The sequence below is a fragment of the Epargyreus clarus genome, unplaced genomic scaffold (assembly GCF_041222505.1).
Source record: "Epargyreus clarus isolate Ecla_fem2 unplaced genomic scaffold, WU_Ecla_fem_2.2 ptg000021l, whole genome shotgun sequence".
Taxonomy (NCBI): Eukaryota; Metazoa; Arthropoda; class Insecta; order Lepidoptera; family Hesperiidae; genus Epargyreus; species Epargyreus clarus.
This window is the reverse complement of record NW_027332228.1, coordinates 13628983-13648276: the sequence shown is the minus strand read 5'-3', so window position 1 is coordinate 13648276 and position 19294 is coordinate 13628983. Positions and strand designations below refer to the sequence as shown.

At 32.9% G+C, this 19294-nt stretch overlaps 1 protein-coding gene across 1 annotated transcript in view; it reads right to left on the bottom strand.

The window, feature by feature from the left end:
* Window positions 1-89: 89 nt before the first annotated feature.
* The window catches only part of MCU (mitochondrial calcium uniporter), a 232896-nt gene continuing 213691 nt past the window's right edge, over window positions 90-19294 (bottom strand). The window contains exons 5-8 of the mRNA XM_073084808.1: window positions 11626-11787; window positions 10219-10422; window positions 8470-8577; window positions 90-7652 (exon numbers count right to left, since the gene is read on the bottom strand). Coding sequence (XP_072940909.1) covers window positions 7500-7652; window positions 8470-8577; window positions 10219-10422; window positions 11626-11787 — 627 coding nt within the window. The 3' untranslated portion in view covers window positions 90-7499. The remainder of the gene's footprint in view (window positions 7653-8469; window positions 8578-10218; window positions 10423-11625; window positions 11788-19294) is intronic.

Genomic DNA, 19294 nt, shown 5'->3' with positions numbered 1-19294 from the left:
TAAATACAAAGTATGATAACAGAATTTTAAAACTGTTAGTACTATTTTCCAAAAAGGTAACGTAAATTGATCAATAATACGCATCGAACCATTTTTTAGAAATTTATTTGAACACGACTGTAAATTTAACAAAATGCAAAATAGTAACTGTCAAGGAGTTGCATGATTTTTGGACAGAAGAAACATCGGGTAATTTTACCGAATTCAACTCGATCATTTATTAATGTACCTAATAGTGCGTATAGAAAGCCTATAATTTACAACAATATTATTTACAATTACAACCCTAGCAAATGTAAGTTACTTTACGATTATATTAACACCGGCATCTGTGTCACACAAGAATTTGGTAAGATCACCCAATATTTCTACTGTAACAATGGATGTACTAAAGTCATAGACCTTCCTTGCTCCCATTTCGTCACTTCTAACGATTAATAAATATATTGTCCGCTTCAACAGATGAATGATTGCTGTCGATTCAAAGTTGTAAATTATTTTTTTATCAGTACAGTTAGTTATCAGGGTTGCCAACTACAAACACTTTTAGGTAATTAATTGTCCTTATTATACGGATACTGTAAAATATATATTAATAGATAGATATTATAGGATTAAAATATATACAAAAGAAATAATTGATGGAACTTAAATCGGACTGCAAGTATCATATTACTTTGGCTATGTATAAATTTGAAAATATTTTTCTAAGACATCAACGTAAAATTTACGTGAAGACTTATTCCGTTCATACATACATACATCATACATCATTAACAGCAATTTGGGAAAGTTGGCAACTCTGTTATGTTAGGGCCGTTTTCCTGTCTCGCGGGTCTACGCCCGCATATACACACCCATGAATTAATGAGCATATGACAGTAAACATACGTGACAGGAAACGGACCCTTAAAAAATAATTTTATTCTATAACAATTATTAATATCTGATTTTCATAATTTAATCAGCAAAACAGACATCATATTGAAGGAACAAAATGGGTTTACATAATTTATATAATATTGGAAAGGGTGTAACAAATTTAACAAGACAATGCATAAATTGGAAGGGTAGTTTGGCAATTTCATTAGTGAATAACAGGAAAGTTAGTAAGTGGTTAAATAATTAGGCCTAAATAGATTTATGATTACGTACCTAACTACATGCGAGATTATTGAAAACGTGTCTAATGAAAATTATTACAAGTTACAAGTGTAAATACAGAAGCGTTATTATGAGTATTCAATACAAAAATGTTTTCGAATTAAAACTGTCAATACATTGTATGTTTATTCAAAAACAAACAAAACATTAACAAAATAATCTAAAATTTTATTACAAATTATGTAATTAGTAAATTATTACCTAAATCGAATATCTTTCTTTTAATAATTTTATGACAATTTTATACTTTAACTTCATTTTGTCAACTTCGCTAAGTTGATAAAATGGCGGTAGTATTCGGAAACTTTTTTACGCTAAAACTCACACTAAGGCTTGACTACTATCCTTAATAACAAATACAAGTACAGATTCATAATAGTTTTAGAGCAGTTTACGCGTAAATAATTTAAATTAATTAATAGGCATAGTTAAAATACATGACCATATATTATAAATATGTGCTAATAGCAATATAATTAAAAATAAACATAGTAATAATTATGAAAGTAACATTCACCATTCATTATTTACAACAGATAAAAAAATAATGTAAGTATATCTTTAAAAAACTATTCATTTTTAGAACACAAGCATTACCACAGAATATTAAATAATAATCAACGTAGTATTATTAACTTCATAGTAGATTTAAAAATATTACCTAAATATTTTCAAATTAATTTAACACATTTATAACATTAATAAATAACATTGAAATTTGAGAGGTAACGCGATTTTTTTGTGACGAATACTTGATACAATAGGGCATTATTTGAAAAATAACACGTTAAAGATTAAATAATTTAAAAACTCGACGTTAAAGCCGTGAGATTTAAACGATTTATTTGTGTAATGCACCAAATTTCCATAACGCTTTTTGATGTTACTCCAAAAACCTTTGCGCGTGAATGTTTAGCAATCAAACCTCTGTTTTTCCTGTTTTAACTTAATAACGAAGATTTAAGCAACAATTATATTAATCCATAACTACAGTAAATAAAATTCTTTACGGTGACCGAAGCCTTGCTCCAACCTTACGACTTAAATATATAAAATCTATATTATATAGAAATACATTGGATAGAGTTTCTAAAAGGCAAATCAGCAAATCACAAGAATAAGCTTTTTGAGCGAATTATTATATGTGCGTGCACTAATAGTATATTTATAGTAAAAGATATATACAGGAATGAAGACAACATACTTAAGGCCCTATTCCTTAGAAAAATAACGTTATAAACGAACGTTATAATTAAATAACAGTAGCCATGTTTTATAACGTAGGTATATACAATACATGCACAACTATTTATATCTCTTATTAACTACGTGTGGGTTTTCTATAACAAGTAATTATAACACTTTTGTGGTATTGATACAAAAACATTTCTCCATAATTTAAGTACAATCCGCGCCAAACTGCTAGTCCGCTCTGAAGTTGTTGCGAGCAGGTGTAGTCATACAATTTGCGACAAATATAGCGACGCGACTCATTGTTATTTTCAGAGGGGACTAGCAGTTTGGCGCGGACTATACAGAAATAAACTCCTAAATGGACCATATTTTATACAGATCATGATTTTTTTTATAATTAGCGTAATTTTTGTCAATGGCGGCGTCAATGTCGAGGATCATACTAAAAAGATTTCATCCAAATTAGACCTGTAGATTTGATTGTGATCGAAACAGCTTGCCGACATTGGGGCCAAAATTATTTTCATATGTTTAATGTACTTAGTACGAATACATATAAAGTAGTAAAAAATATACAAAATAAAATGTAACTGAAATATAACGATGAACATCAATTATCAAAAAATATCTTACAAAAAGAAACAATTTTTGTTTACTTATTTATATCGTCAAACAAATATTTTTAGATATCGGGATCTACATGTGTATTTATATTAAATCAGATAACTTGAATAAAAGGGCTGAAAATGCCTTATTAACATTTATTTCACAGCCATTATTTTATCCTACGGCATGTTTATTTTAACTATTTTATCCTAATGCAAACAAACCTTTAGCCAATATTTTCCTAATCAAATGTTTTAATAATAAACGATATTCAAGCATATTATGAAATATAGTACAACAGGTCAGATAAGAGCAGTTACACACTAATGATTCTATACTTTCTTACTTTTTATGAACAACAATTTCTTTAACAATTACAAAAAAATAATAGAAAATTCCACTATTTGTAGCTTTGTGATAAAAAGGAAAAAATGAGAATGGAAATTATTGTGTACTAATATTGTAATCTAATAAAATAATTATAATTATAAATCAGTTAAAAACCTTAATCAAATATAATCCCAATCAAAAATATCCTTGCATCTGTCATTTATTATAACCGTTTTTAATAGTGTCTAGTTGAAACTTCAAGTTCTATATATATAAAAGTATAATTATTAATAGTAAATTAGTTGTACGTTTGTTTTAATGTCGTTCAATGTTAATAAAAACATCAGAAAAATAAATATTTGTAATGGCAACACCGGACTATCACATAACCTTGAATTACGTCATTTTAGGTTTTATTAGTACTGCACAAACATGTTAGTTACTGAAAAACTGTTCAATTTAAGTAATATATTTAATTAAAAACAAATTTAACATAGCGCATCAAATCAATAGCATAAATTTATATTAAAATATATGAATAAGATGAATAATGTAAATAATCTTCGCGCAAATTCAACAATGCAAATAAAAGTTATTTAGTGCATATTTATTTTACTATCTAAGTCCTTTCTTTTAATATTTTACAGTTACTATCTACTAATAGAGTATACTTTGAGCTTGTATCCATAAAAACTATTTTTATAACAGCTTTTATTTTTTTACAATTATGACACAAATGGAAATTCTAAAATTGGTTCCAGTCAGTATGACAGGTTATGGTGCGAAACAATATGGACATTTAAAAAGCGTAAACGATTATTTCTGAAATATCATTATAAGATATAATTATAATTTGGATAACAAAGTGACTTAAGGCGCGAATTTACTGAGCAGGGCCCAACAATTACTTGTATTTGTTTTATATTACACATTATCTGTATCCAACATTACCCAAATTAAGTATTATTTGTATTGCTGATTATTTATCTATGTTTTATTACAAATAACTAAATTAAAAAAAAAAACTGTTATAACAATAAAATTAGTTTTCATGATACAATCTCAAAGTATTCACATAAAATATTTGAGCTTAAACACAAAAGCAAACTAATGAGATATTGATCTTTGAAAACAAACATTATGAGTACTACTTCGCCTTAAAATTAATATTAAAATATTCCTTTTTTATTTCATAACATAAGTCAATGTGTAAAAGCTAACATACCTAGTTAATATATTTTTAATAAATAAATTTTCGCTAAGGACGAATGTCGGACAAAACATAAAAGCATGAAGTCATTTTCATCTTTCATGTCGTTAAATTTAGTTTAGTCAACATCTTCAAAGATCAAAACAACTAAGGCAAGCATAAGGAACGCATTAACTAAAAGGGAGTGGCAAACTACTGAAATTCATAAGTGAGACTAGAATAAATAACTACTAACTACTTTACAGAATATGTTGTAAATAAACTTCCTTTTGTGAGCCTAGAAATGAGCTGACTGGTCATAAGTTGTGGTGGCAAGTTTTTTAGCCTCAAAGATGCCGTTTCAGTACATGTTTTAATATTTTTTACTAATAAATTTTGCTAAACTATAAATAATTCATCTATTCGTTAAACAGTGCGTCAATAAGTTACCATTAGTTTGCACTGTTACATATAATTACCATAAAATTTTATACTTTTGTTTTATTCCCTGTGTACTAATCTAGTGGTATTTTGGTGTACTTTTTTAGATATTTTAACAATTATATAGGTTTCTTCTTGTCGAGAGCATTGTGATGTTTTGGTTGGTTGATTTTAAAGCCAAAGTATTTTAGGTCGCAAACGAACTTCAAGTATCCTATGCCGCATCCATACGCTTACCAAACCACAGCATACTGTCACAAATCCAAGCGTGTGGATAGTGTTTGCCTTGATTTGTGTAAAAAAAATTAAGCCAAATAATTATTGTAAACGTTTGAAGTTAGCAGAAGTGCGAAACGTAGAGACGCGGCATATTGTGATAATTAATCAAAATATAATTATGTTGATTAAATATCACAATTTTAAGTCCACTTATAATTAAATGTTGCTTACCTTACTCCCTGGTTTTTATTAACTAAACAAAATAAACATTTTTGCCGTAGTAAAATTTGTGTAATTAAATGATATATTACACAAATTATTAATGTTTAACCTATCTTATTTATTTAGTATTTTTATTATTTTATTTTATTATTAAAATTATAGTAAACTTTTGACTAAATCTTCTCATTTCTAGACCATTCATATTTAACAGTATTAAGTTCTTTACATTGGCACACTTCATAACAATATGATCTGATGTTAGTGTTTCTTTGCTAAATATAAGGTTACAATAAAAATAAAATTTGTCTTAGATTTATAGGAAACATATTCTGAGCATGAAAAAATTTGAAAATACTAAAAATATTCTATAAAATTTGTCTAAATTCAAGATTTTTCTAAAATGATACACTAAAAATACGTTAAAATATTCATAAATCGACGTTAAGCTTTGTAACTAACAAATTTTCATTCGGTTTTTTACTAAACAAATTATATAATGCATCGAGTACTAAACAAAATAAATTATAATTAGAAACAACAGGCTTATTAAAAAAAATCTAAATACGAAAATTGAATTAATAATGAAAATAATATTTCACAACATTATTTAACGGTCACTAAATAATAATCTGTATAAGTATTGTGCGATATAACGTGAAAATATGAGTACTTGTGAATAAAATCTATAAGGACATGCATTTTTATAATTACATAATAATTTTGGCTATTCATAAACACATGTGACCATAGACTTATCACGTAAGTAGGAAATATCTTAAGTCTATGGTTTTGTCTGTGGTATACGTTATGCTTCCCGTTCCATTTCTCCAAAATACACACTAAAATCTTACAAAAAATAACAACAAAATAATCAATCTTATTTACGTCTGTGGTGTATTTGTGAAATTACTTTATTTTCACCACAAGTGGGAAGATGCCCAGCGGTGGGTAGGTGGTGAAAAGATAGAGTAACAAAATATTCCGTCCTGCAAAGGGACTCGTCAAGATCTTAAAAACATACAAATATTATTATGATAATTACTTAATCTCTCAAACCAGAAATGCAACGGTCGATTTTCAACAAGGCTTCTATTCCTAGAGGAATATAATACAAATGCGTACTTAATATCAAAAATGTAATTGCAGATTTATTCTCATGTTATTCTATTTTACAAAACCATATATCTGTTCTGCAAACTGTTAATGTTAATGCCAAATATACAAAAATAATTATTAATGAACAAAGTAGACAACATGAAAACAGATTATTCTGATATTTAACTCAACACATTTTCTTCTAGAAATAGCTTCATGTCTTCGATGTTTTCTGAACGTAATAATGGGACAGTCATTGCCATTTTGCCTTGTTTCTGTGTGAATATAGGTGAGTATAATTTCTAACGAGTTTAACACAAAAGTATTATGTTTAGATATATAAGTCAATTTGAACGTGCATTTTTATTTAACCATACTACATCACAACAATCCAACACAATCATGAGTCTATAAAAATAAATATAATTTTAAAATAAGTATAATTTTCTAATCCTTATAAAACAAATATTACCCGTTTTTATCACTTTTGGCCTCATTTTAAAACCAACTTATTAAATTTTGTAATAGAATTATAAATTGCAATGGTATGGTATTAATTTTATTTATATCATCCACGTTCACAGTGTAGCCACTTCTTCCAAAACCCATCTTTAGGTAAGGCTTTTTTTCAAATCTTGATTTTAAGCACTTATGGTAATATTGACAAAGATTCATGCATAAACATTGTCAAACATTACGCGGAACATCAGACAAATGAAAGCTCAGACAACTCTTCTTCCTTTAAATAAGGGAAAAGTCTGTCTGTTAGGTAGAATTTATATTCCATAAATTATTTGAGCTATTAAGAATGGTCAATTGAGCTTTATTCCACCACACGAAGTCCCAACAATCAAATCAAACAAATCATTAGTCAAACATTTTTTGTCAAATAAAGCTAAAGCATTAATTAAAAAAAAACATTATTGAAATCGATCAAAGATGTAAACACAAAATCCAACGTCAAAATATTAATCAAAACCTTCAAAAATCTGAACAAAATCTGCAATTACGTTCTAGATCAGTACACTGTCGTCAATCATTACGTGATCTTCATTTTCTTGGTCGTTCCTTCCAGCATGTCCTTGATTTTCGTGAGCGGGGACCTCTTGTCATCGTCTTTCTCGTAGCCGGGAGGTAGGTGAATCTGCAGGGGGTCGCGGAGACGGGCCAGGTCTTTCTGGAGTTTGTCGATCTGAAATGAGTTGTTGTAGATATTAAGAAGGTTACCAGTCAGATGTTAATAAGGTTATTAGTCAGATGTTAATAACATTATTAGTCAGATGTTAATAAGGTTATTAGTCAGATGTTAATAACATTATTAGTCAGATGTTAATAAGATTATTAGTCAGATATTAATAAGGTTATTAGTCAGATATTAATAATATTATTAGTCAGGTTGCGAACACAGTCAGGGTGTTCACAAAAGGGCCAGGAAATATATTTATGTTTATGATATAAGATCGAAGTGACAAATGACCATACAGTCCACCTGATGGTAAGTGGACACTCGCCCATGGATGTCAGTTACAAAAGTCCACATGGAAGAGGGTTTCTATATGAAACCGATCACAGATGCTTTGCCACACCCGAGGACTGATATAGTGGAGGAATCCTCCCGACGAATGATATAGGCATCCATAATTTTCATCGGAAAGCAGAACTGCTTCCACTCACACTGGGTGTAACGGTAGTACCTTCGTATAAAGTAACTATAAAATAAGAGCATACCTTAACAATAGAACGTTTAGTTATATATGCTTTCAAATAAACAAAACTTTTTCCAAATTTGATCAGTAGTTTCTGAGAAAATCGCAGACGTACAAACTTTTTACAAACATACGAACATACATACATAGCGGTCGAATACAAAACCAATTTTTTATAGTCCGTTAATAAAAAAATATAACCATAAATGTTATGCTTCCTTTTAAAACGTTTTTTGGCTATATCATGAAGTGAGATTAAATCAATTTTTGATTTTAAATTAGCCTCGGCAATTTCTGCCTCACCTCATCCTTGAGATAATTGTACTGGTTGATGTCGAGGCCTATTTTTTTCGCCTTCTTATGCAAAGTTAGTAGATGCTGCCTGTCTTTCACATCGGGCAAGACGTACTCCTGAAATTAGAAAAAAAAAAACATAAATAACATTCTCATTTTATTTTTGATTTATTTTTTTATTTTACTTTTTGTTACAGTTTAAATACGACGCAATTTATAAATTAGTATATTTTTATTTCATATTTATTTTTATTTATATTTTTACGTTTCATACTGGCACCTATAAAAACTAACTACTGAATTTTAAGTAAAAAAAAACTAAAACAAATGAAGTGTGTCAGTCTGACGTTTTATTTATATTTTCTTAGAATAGTATAGTTGCTGCGTAATTTATCGTTTCTTTAGTTTCTTTATGAAAATCACAACATCAGTATTTTTTTACGCGAAGATAAATGTATTTATTTTTTAAACTAATGGGAGCGCTTACAAAATGTCATGTACAATATTTTTTCCTGTGCCACCACCGGATCAGAACAACATCTGACAAGAAACTCAGTATGTTTTAATTTTTCTATATTATTAATATGATCAATATATACCTTTTTAATTATTGGCCGTCATGTTTCGTACGCGAAATAATAAAAAAATATACTGTATACATGGATAAGTATAGATATCTCACCGCCTTGTAATTGATGGAAGCCATTAAATGGCTTAAACGGCTGACAAATGTGTCAGCCATTTAATGACTGTCATGGTGTAATTTACGCGGAACAATGCCGACATGTGCAGTTACGTGGTGCAAGAACACGAAATCGAAGAAAAAGTGCGGAGAAATAACGTTTCATTCGTAAATGATCTAAAAACTACATTTTTAAAATATTTTTCAAACACGAAAATAGATGACAGTGACCATTTCAATTGTCAAAACCGGTTACATTTTCTTGTTAGGTGTGAGTAATCTTTACTAATCTATGACTGTATACATAAAAATAGGCTGAAAGTTATTTTCGAAGCATATCGCTACAAATGCTATTGTGAAGTTGGCGGAGCATGTAGCAAGCAGTATTTGCCAAAAATTTTAGTGCACTCGTAAATACCGCACACGTCATCCACACATGGCACCAGCACTATTGTCATTTCTCTTCGACTATTCACACGCTTTTCCAAATTCAGCCTCACATAGGAAGTACAGAGTTCGGTTTTAAGATTTCAAACGCACTTTTGTTATTCAAAGTTACTTCTATTTAAGAATTTAGATATCATTTGATTTAACGGCGAAGGAAAACCTTATGAAAGCTATAGGTATAGGCCTGAGATTTTGGAAAAATAATCTTGAATTTGTGTGACGTCTACCAACCTGCACTTGGCTAACGTCGTCCACCCATAGACTCGCCAGAGTCGAATAAGATGAGTGTAGGCCGCTACACTCGTCTTATTCTGAGAGGAGACCCGTGCTCAATAGTGGGCCAATATTGGATTCATAATGACTATACAATGACGACCTGCGTGCCGTAGCGGTCACGATACCGGTCTGACGCGCAGAGGATCCCGGGTTCGATCCCCGGCCAGACAGATTTCTAAATGATGAATATAGGTTTCTGTTTCTGGACCTGAGTGTTTTTGTATTTGTCTCTGCGTGTGTCCATAGCACCCATGATACAGGGAATCCTAGTGTGGGGCAGTGAGTATAGAAAGCGTTTTATGTCTGATGTATTCACTGATCTTCCCATTACACTAAATTCACTATGAAAATACCTGTTTAGTCAACACGAAGTAAGCGTACGCAGCCATCGCTGTACCATACGTCACGAAGTAGGTGACGGGTTCCATGATGTCCCAAGAGTACTCCCACCAGGTGAGGCGAGCGAGGACCCCGAACTGAACACCCATGAGCCCCAGCCCGATCCACGTGAGCGCTGATGTGCGACGAGTGGTTTCCACCTCCAAGGACATCCGTTTCTGGAATATTATTTTAGAAAGGGTTAAAGTTTATAGTGAGAAATGATGCTAACAAGTATTGAGGTGTCATCAGACTGAGCGAATACTGAATCTGCCCGAATGAGAAACTTATTCTTTTAATATAATATTAATTTAGCAAATGAGTATGCAGGCCAACCGATAAGTGGCTGCTGCCACCCATGGAGAACCATTCGATTAGATCCCTACTTAAGATCGGCCACCGGTGCGTTGTTTCCTTGAGGACCAAGTTGGAACGTCTTGGAAAGGTCTCCCTCACCTCACTCTTCAAACCAGACCGCAGCGTTTAACGCTGCTGTCATTAGTCAGACAAGAATTAATTTCTACAACGTTCAAAAATCAATTTCATTTCAAGTTAATTTCTAAAGTTTTCAATGCATATAAGATGCTTACAAAGATTTAAATATTATCAGACAGATCCAATTCTGAACCCGCACTAATCATAAAACTTGTTGACGATCACTGACGTTTACGAACGTTTAAACTTTCAACAAGATAAGATTTTCAATGACCGATTCTAAAATTCGCTGAGTTATCTAAATCTTTTCCAACAGAATAGGGATTGAATGCTATGTAGAATGAGTATTTACTTGTGAAAATGTTAAATTACATTCTACTAAGAAGTATGGGGAAGTTTTGCGGTCATTCATCTATTTATAGTAAGTAGGTGCTAAACTTTGTGAGTAAATCTAAAAGCCTTGATGTTCTTAAGGAAGAGAGCAGCTCCCAGCTGTAGTCCCAACAAAGAGTAGACTACGACTAATATTTTTGTTGGGTCCAGTGATGGTTCTTTCCTCTTTTCTTCCTCATGCGTCCCACTTGCATCCTATCGTTTCATCCACAAACGCACACTCGTCGCAAAGAGACTGCAGCAAGTTAATCATCTGTGCGGTGGAACGTGCGGGCGGGTGTTAGCATTTACGATAGGAAAAGGTTAGGGCCCTTCTACTACAGAGACTGGGATACTAAAGAAATGTTTTAGTGACAGCAACGCACCAGTAGCGGACCTCATGTTATGCAGGACTCCTGTCTTATATGCCTCCCATAGATATAATAGATGTCCATAGAAAATAACTAGCACTTACCATCATATTAAGTGGATATTATTTTACAGCATTAGCTAAAAACAGTCACTCCTCTACTAGTTATCTTACAATTTTATTTTACAAGTACCGTAAGACCTACCTCTTCTAAGGGCTGTAACTCAGCCGACAGCTTCTCCAGCTGCGCCCGCAGCTCACGCTCTTTGCGTATTTGATGTTCCCGGACGTTTAGAGCTTCGTACAGCTGGTTCACCAGGTTCCGTACGTCGCTAAGTCGCGTTATTTCTTCAGAACTGAGCCGCTCCTGAAACATAATGGTAAGCAAATTAATCGCTGGAATAATCTCAAAAAAGGTTTTAGATTTACGTATTTAATAAACTGTTTTTCTCATTGCACTGTTAAACACTGTAGTTGTGTCTTATAATCCGGCAGAACTTTAAATGCGTGTTTATACACAATTTACAAAATTAAATATTTGAAATTACTTTTTTGGTAGAAATTTCTGCAAAACATTTTGTGTCGATTTTAATTTTTCGTTCTTGTAAAAATCACTATCATCATATTCCCATGCATCCTAAAAGAAGAATAACTTCAAAAACACAACCGTAGAAGACAGAAATATGACAAAATTAATATGTTATAGGTATATTATAGGTATTTTATTATCAAATCTGTGAATAACTTTAGGCAACAATATTATATTTTCAGTTGGCAACAGAAATCTGTGAGAGCAACGATCGCTTAATATCATCGACTGTACGCCTCATCTCACCCACTTATGTCATATAAGAAAATATGTTACGTCATAATTTATTTTAACATGCCAATTAAGCTGCATTTTTCATTAAGAGACGTGTACCGTGTCAGACAGGGGCCGTATCAGGCAAATATAATTCTATTCAAGTGTATGGACGTATCTTCCGTAATGCGACCGCGCAGACATAGACCGTGGCTGTCAAAATATTGTATGAGAAATATCATTTTGTCTGACATGGCACGTACAATGTCTGTAGACTCGAGCCTAAAAGCTACATTTTTATGTACAGACAAGTAACGTGTCAAAAAATAATAAAACTTTATACAATGTTATAAACCTATTTATATCTTCCATAACAGACACGGACCGTGCCTGTTTAGAATATTGTATTAAATATCTATAGATGTACTCGTATATGGATTGCGATAAAATCTATACACGAAATCGAAATGTTCCAGACATCAAAAGGTACAATCAAGAAAATATATTCTTCGAGAGCAAATTGAATTCGCGGGCAGATAACTGCTATTGTCAGGTTAATCTAATCTAACCTGTGTTGACCGAATATTGGGGGACTTTGGCCGCAAGCCAGATGCTAGGTTGGTATCATTTTTGTACATTTCTTGGAAAATATGGTTTCGGCGGGCGCATTTTCAACTTTACAATTTTAAACAACATACTATAAAGAAAACTGTATCTTTAAAATTGATAGCCCTACAATTTACTACAACATTTTTGACTTATTTTTACAGTCGTATGTAGTTTTAGATAGTTTTCGTATAATGTGTTATAAGGTTGAGATATTGACATTAAGCGATTATATTAGTCCTAAGGGCCTCTGTGGCGGCTTTGGGTAGGGTTCTAATCCTCTTGGGGTCAAATAGACTTCCACGGGAGACATTAACTAATTATGATCGAGTGCATAAAAATTGTATCCTCGTTTGCTATGTATTGTATGCTCGTTTCCTTAAATTTAATAAAAACATATACAGCAGTTACTGTGTCAAAAACTATGTCGATGACTTTCAACTTCACTTATAAAAACTGTCGTACAATTACGTACCAACAGAAGTCATACAAATATAGGTGAGTGTGCACTTACATGCAGACAAAGTTTTAGTTTCCGTTGTATTACCAAGACACTTCATAAAAAGTAATACAATGAAACAAAATCGTCCAATTTAAAATAATGTATTGAGTACGTTATATTAGAGAAATTTTGGACTGCGGCCAGGTGTATAATATCTAATAACTTTAAACGAGCAACTACAGTATACAAATACACATTTTATATTTATATTCTGTGTGTGTTATTGCTTCAAAATATAAGACAATTACATACGGTCCCTATCACTATGCCATAGAAGCTGAAATATTCTATCAGCTAAATAGAGGGCACTGATAGCACGGTTGTAGGGTAGTAGAAGATTTTTACGTTATGTAGAGCATACATATTATGCGTCTCAATGTTTTATAACAAAGGTTAATTTATAGTACTTTCTTTAAAATAACCCTGCCTGTTGGAAAAATATCTAAATATATATAACTCAAAGGTAACTGACTGACATAGTGATCTATCAACGCACACCCCAAACCACTGGACGGATCGGGCTGAAATTTTGGCAGGCAGGTAGATGTTATGACGTAGGCATCCGCTAAGAAAGGATTTTGATCAATTCAACCCCCAAGGGGATAAAATAGGGGATGAAAATATTACTTCGTAACGCGAGCGGAGCCGCGGGCAAAAGCTCGTTTGGGTACATTCGAGGCTTTACAATCTGTAGGCATAAGTATTTAAAATTTATATCCAACTACAAACTTTGGCAACGAAATAAAATCTGACGAAATGTATTGTACGAATTGCATTGTATTCAGTCAAAAGCCAATACAAAGTACACACACTACGTACTAAAGGAATACAAAGGCACAATGCGGGCTATAAAGGGTCCTCGGTTAACTCACACGGTTCCATTTGACGAAATAGCTGATAGTATTTGTAGAACGCCGCAGAGACCCGAATCTAATTCCTTTGTGCCATATTGTAGAGAAATACGTCAAAATTTTCTGTTGAGAGCATGATTGTATTCTGTTCCAATCTAATTTATCGAAAAGTCATATAGTTGAAAGAAATAAGGTAATGTATACGAGAGAAATATGACGAGAATGTCTTTGGATAGTTTGAAGATAAGTTTTTATTGTTTCATCCTGAAATTCTCACTCCATTCACCAATCTCAATCCACCATTTTTATTATCCAGTAGCAATAGTGTTAAGCACTGTTGTGATCTGGATTGAAAAGGGTGTAAGAGATATACATATTTGAGCCGTTCCAACTTAATCATTGATGGAAGCAACATATGTTGTGCCCGATCTCCGGTAGGGCTTCAATATTTTCTGGAGTTGATTACAAATATCCACGGCAATATCCATTTACCATCAGCTCGACTGCTACTCTCACATTACAACAAAACAAATCCCTCCTGGAACGACGGGCGTACATGATTTCTAAGCATTGATGTATGTGAATTATGGATATTATTATGTGTTTTCAATAGTGATAATAGAACCCCACTATAATACGTGTTACTGGAGTTACGTGAAAGTTTCCGTCTCACACCGCGAAGTTATCAGCAGTTAAAATGAACTACCTCTGTGTAAACAACGCTAGGAACTAGGTTGAAGAGATTTAGAGCTTTACAGTCTTTACATTACAAGAAGTGTTAGAAGTTTCTGTTGTATTTTCTTCATCTACGACGCAGACACAACATACTCGTATATGCAATAGTTATACAGGGATGAAATGGTAATAATATAATGCCGGTCATATATTTCATTGGCTTTAAAATTTGGCATTTGAAGGTGGTAGAACCCTTTGTGGTTCGACTCCAGCGGCACCACCGCCACACCTATTTCTGCCTAATAACAGTAGTGTTAAGCGCGGCTGCTGTGTTCCGTTTTGAAGGGTGTGGTAAGGGAGACAAACTTTTCCGAGGCATTCCAGCTTAGTCCTCAGGGGTAGCGGCGCATCTGTGGCCGACCTTAGGTAGGAATATCTAATCCTATCTGGGGTTAATTACAGATGTCCATGAGCGGCAGTAGCCACTCACCATCAGGTGGACTGCATGCTCGTCTGCTACTCCTATATTATAAAAAAAAACAAAGATATTATGGCGGGAAACGGTAGACGGTGGGGATATAATGTACATGGAGTTATGGAATTACTTAAAAATAACTGATCCAAGTCATTTGAGATACCTACCTCTTACTCATAACAAAAGTAAATTCAGTTGACCAATCAGTTAATTATCGACCATAAACTTTCAACATACACTTATTTTAAATAATTCATCGTATACAAGTAAAATGGTCTCAAAGTAATGGGTCCTATAAAATTTTAAAACGAGAGTAAGTACCCATTCCCATAAATCTTTCATAATACATTTGGCAGTATCTTCCTGATAGAAGCTGTCTTCCGTGTAAAGATATTGCCTCATTGCGTATTCGGGTCATGCAACCACATGCTACGTTTTCATGTATCAATGCCGTTGCTGACCGTATTTTTCGAAAAATTTTGAAATAAAAATGTGCACGGAACGCTGAAATCTTAGAGCTAGTTCACGTTAGGATGGCCGGACAATTTTATCGTTCGTCAACTGACTGATGTTGCTGTTCATACTAAAACGAGAGCGGGTTTTTAGCCGACTTGGAAAAGGAGTGTCTAAAAAATTACACAGCCGAATACAGCTGTATGTATTTTTTGTTCATATTACGTCAGAACACTAGACTGTCATTATCATGCGTCCGACGTTTATAGTTTTTGACGAATAAGATTATTCGTCAAAAACTATAAGGCAGTATACGTATACTATATTAAGTGACACGATAATTTTTAATATCTACGTACATAATTATCATTACTACACATATCTTTACAATTTGCTATCTTGAATTATTTAACAATTACACAAATACATCGAAATATTTTTTTTTTTAATTACAAAAAATATAGAAATCGGCAGGTATTTTTATCGGTTATCTAATTTAAAGCAATACTGTCACAAAATGAAAAACCGAAATTCAGTCTGACAATATAAGCACTGGCAGTAATAAATTATCAAACTCGACGATTCTGAAACGAAGAATTTTTTATCTGGATTATCCGCAGGTGCGCGCGAACGCTGAGCACCTGTCAGACTGACAATACCTGTCACCTGTCATGACAAGACAGATGACACGTGAAAGCTTTATAAAATTACGTATATTTTCATGTTCAAGTCTTTTTATGACGTAATGTAGCATACATTACGTCATAAAAAGACTTGTTTAAAGAAAAATATAAACTAGACAAAAATTGCACTTCTTACTGTATGTTTCATAATATGTAAGTGAAAAACATATACCACATATACCTAAGTAGATATTTTGCATGTAAATAGGTAATAATGTAACGAGTAATGTAACGCGTTTGTGACCGACTTTGGGTGGGTAGGACTTAGATCTTACTTGGGGGTCATGGATCTCAATAATCACTCACCATACCGCTCTTACTTTGTGATAATACACATTTACTTATAAAACCTGCTGTTTGTGTAATGCGCAAACAATGATATATAAAAAGGATAGATAGGATTTTTTTTGTAAAATCCTGCACAAAACCTCAACAGACTATAAATACATATAATATAAATCGTCCTTTCCAGCGATTTATACGCATGTACGAGTATATGCTCGTTTTTGGAAGCGCATGTAAGTGCGGATCTGGCGCATTTTAACAAAGCGTAACTCGTACGAATATATGCGCATATTTCCGTCTACTCATTCGACGATGAATCCACGTTGATCACTCATCACTGCCGGTTTAACCTAACGCGCTGGAATAAGTCCATGTTCGCGTTTTCGGGTTTTTGAAGCGCGGAAGGTAGCACGCGTGTAAGTACGTATGCTGAAGACGTAAGAAGTACGTATATCGTATAGACGCATAGATTAGTAAAGATTACTCACTCCTAACAAGAAAATGTACCCAGTTTTGAGAATTGAAATAGTTGCGTAAAAAAGTTTTACCACGTCTCCTTGCTAAAATGTCCCTAAAATATATGAAATAATTATTTATTTATTATGTAAATTACGCAGTATTAGTTATTTATTCGTAATTTTTCTCTAAAAATGTTTTTATTCGTCGAGAATTCAAAAAAAGAACTTGCTAATAAGCCGTTTGTGGCTTCTTTCAATTTCAAGGCGGCGAAGTATCTTTACTAATCTATGTATAGACGCAAAAAAAACGTTAGTCTGAAATCACTCTAAACCTCAACAAACCATAAATAAATATCGTATAAATTTTCCTTTCCACTACGTCAAACGGATTCGACTGGCTGTCCGAAGCTCAATGAACAGTGAAACAGGATCACGGCGGGAGTAAATATTTATTATCATCTCCTTAGTTACAAATATTTGCGAAACCCAAAACGAAAATGGTTTATTGACATTGTAACAATATTTTACGCACATTTATATTATAAATAAAATTGAAGTGCCTGTTGAACTGTGCCTACAAATTACTATTTTTTGAGCTTCTATGATTTTTTCAAGAGAACGTTTATTAGTTATGAAGCACGATAAATATGTCATCCATGTACAGAGATGTTATTCTTGTCAATACTACACGGTACGGCATATATTCATCATCCTACTTAGCAAAACCACGTAACTAACTATTAAAGATTAATTACAAGACTTCCTAAACTATTAAAGCGCATAGCCCTGCGCGTATGAAGATTGCAGATCTACAAAGTTGAGCATTGTTGGGCGCGGTGAGATGAGTAGGAGATATAAATTTCATATCAGCTTCTGTGCTTCGGAAAGCACACTTAATAAGGTGTAAAAAATTCGTGGTTCGAGTCCGGCGACCGCCTTACCTATTACTGCATAATAACAGCAGTGTTAAGTGCTGCTCTATTTTGGTTTCAAGGGTAAGGAAGACGTACTTAACCAAAACATGGTGGCAACGCATCTGTAGCTAACCTCAAGGCTCTAACCTTATCTGGGCGGCAGTGGCTACTTACCATCAAACGGACTACTTGGTCATTTGCTACTTCTATATTATAAAAAAAGCCAATCATATACTTCAATATTAGGCTTAGAATTGCTTGAAGATTTTTATGAGTGAATAAATTATGAATAGGAATAGAATTTTAAAGCAAGTCGGAAACGCCATTCAGCTGTCCAATTAGCCGCATACCGCACGTTCTCGAGCCCCGTAACTGTATATAAGATCTAAACTTAATTAAAGAAGACGAGATAAATCAAAAATGGAATAATTTTCTTTTTAATAACAATTAAATTAAATAAAAATTTGCATAAGAGAAACGCATATTGCTAAGCGACTTGTGTATATCTCGGACGATCATATTTATTAAGCAACGTCGGACGCTGTCGGAAGTATGATGGGTGACCGCTAGTAGCAAAATTTCATTCGTATCCCTTCCATACTTCGAAGGTTAGATTAAGACGTCAGGCCCAATTGTCACGATAGTGGTCGTTTATTAAACCTCGTCGGAGGTCTTAAGGGCGGTTTGAAAACATCACATAAATCCACTTCTAAATTTGGGATAAAAACTACTTCGCAAGAATCCAGCAAGACTCTAATACGGTTTTTCGATAAGTTTCACTAAAGACGAATAGTTTTTCTGCCGACTTTATAACATGTATTTTCGCAAAATAACGCCTTATACTATTAAGAATTTTCCTCTATTTTTCCAGCAACGCATTTGTAGACTTTAAATAAACATACGAGAAGGTACTTTCTTCATCCCATTACGCGAAAAAATATTAGCTACGCCTAAATTTCACTCATCATTCGTCAACATTTCATTTCCTTAAAATAAATTTAATTATTTTTTTAATAAGGAACAGGCATCAATAATATGCGTCCAAGGGGATTTTACGGGGCTTCCGCAAATTGATAATTCCCGTGGTCCTAATGAGGTATTGTTTGAGGCAATACCTCCGAGGCACGCAGCTTCCCTCGCCGAAAATAAACAAGGAAACGAATTTGAAAA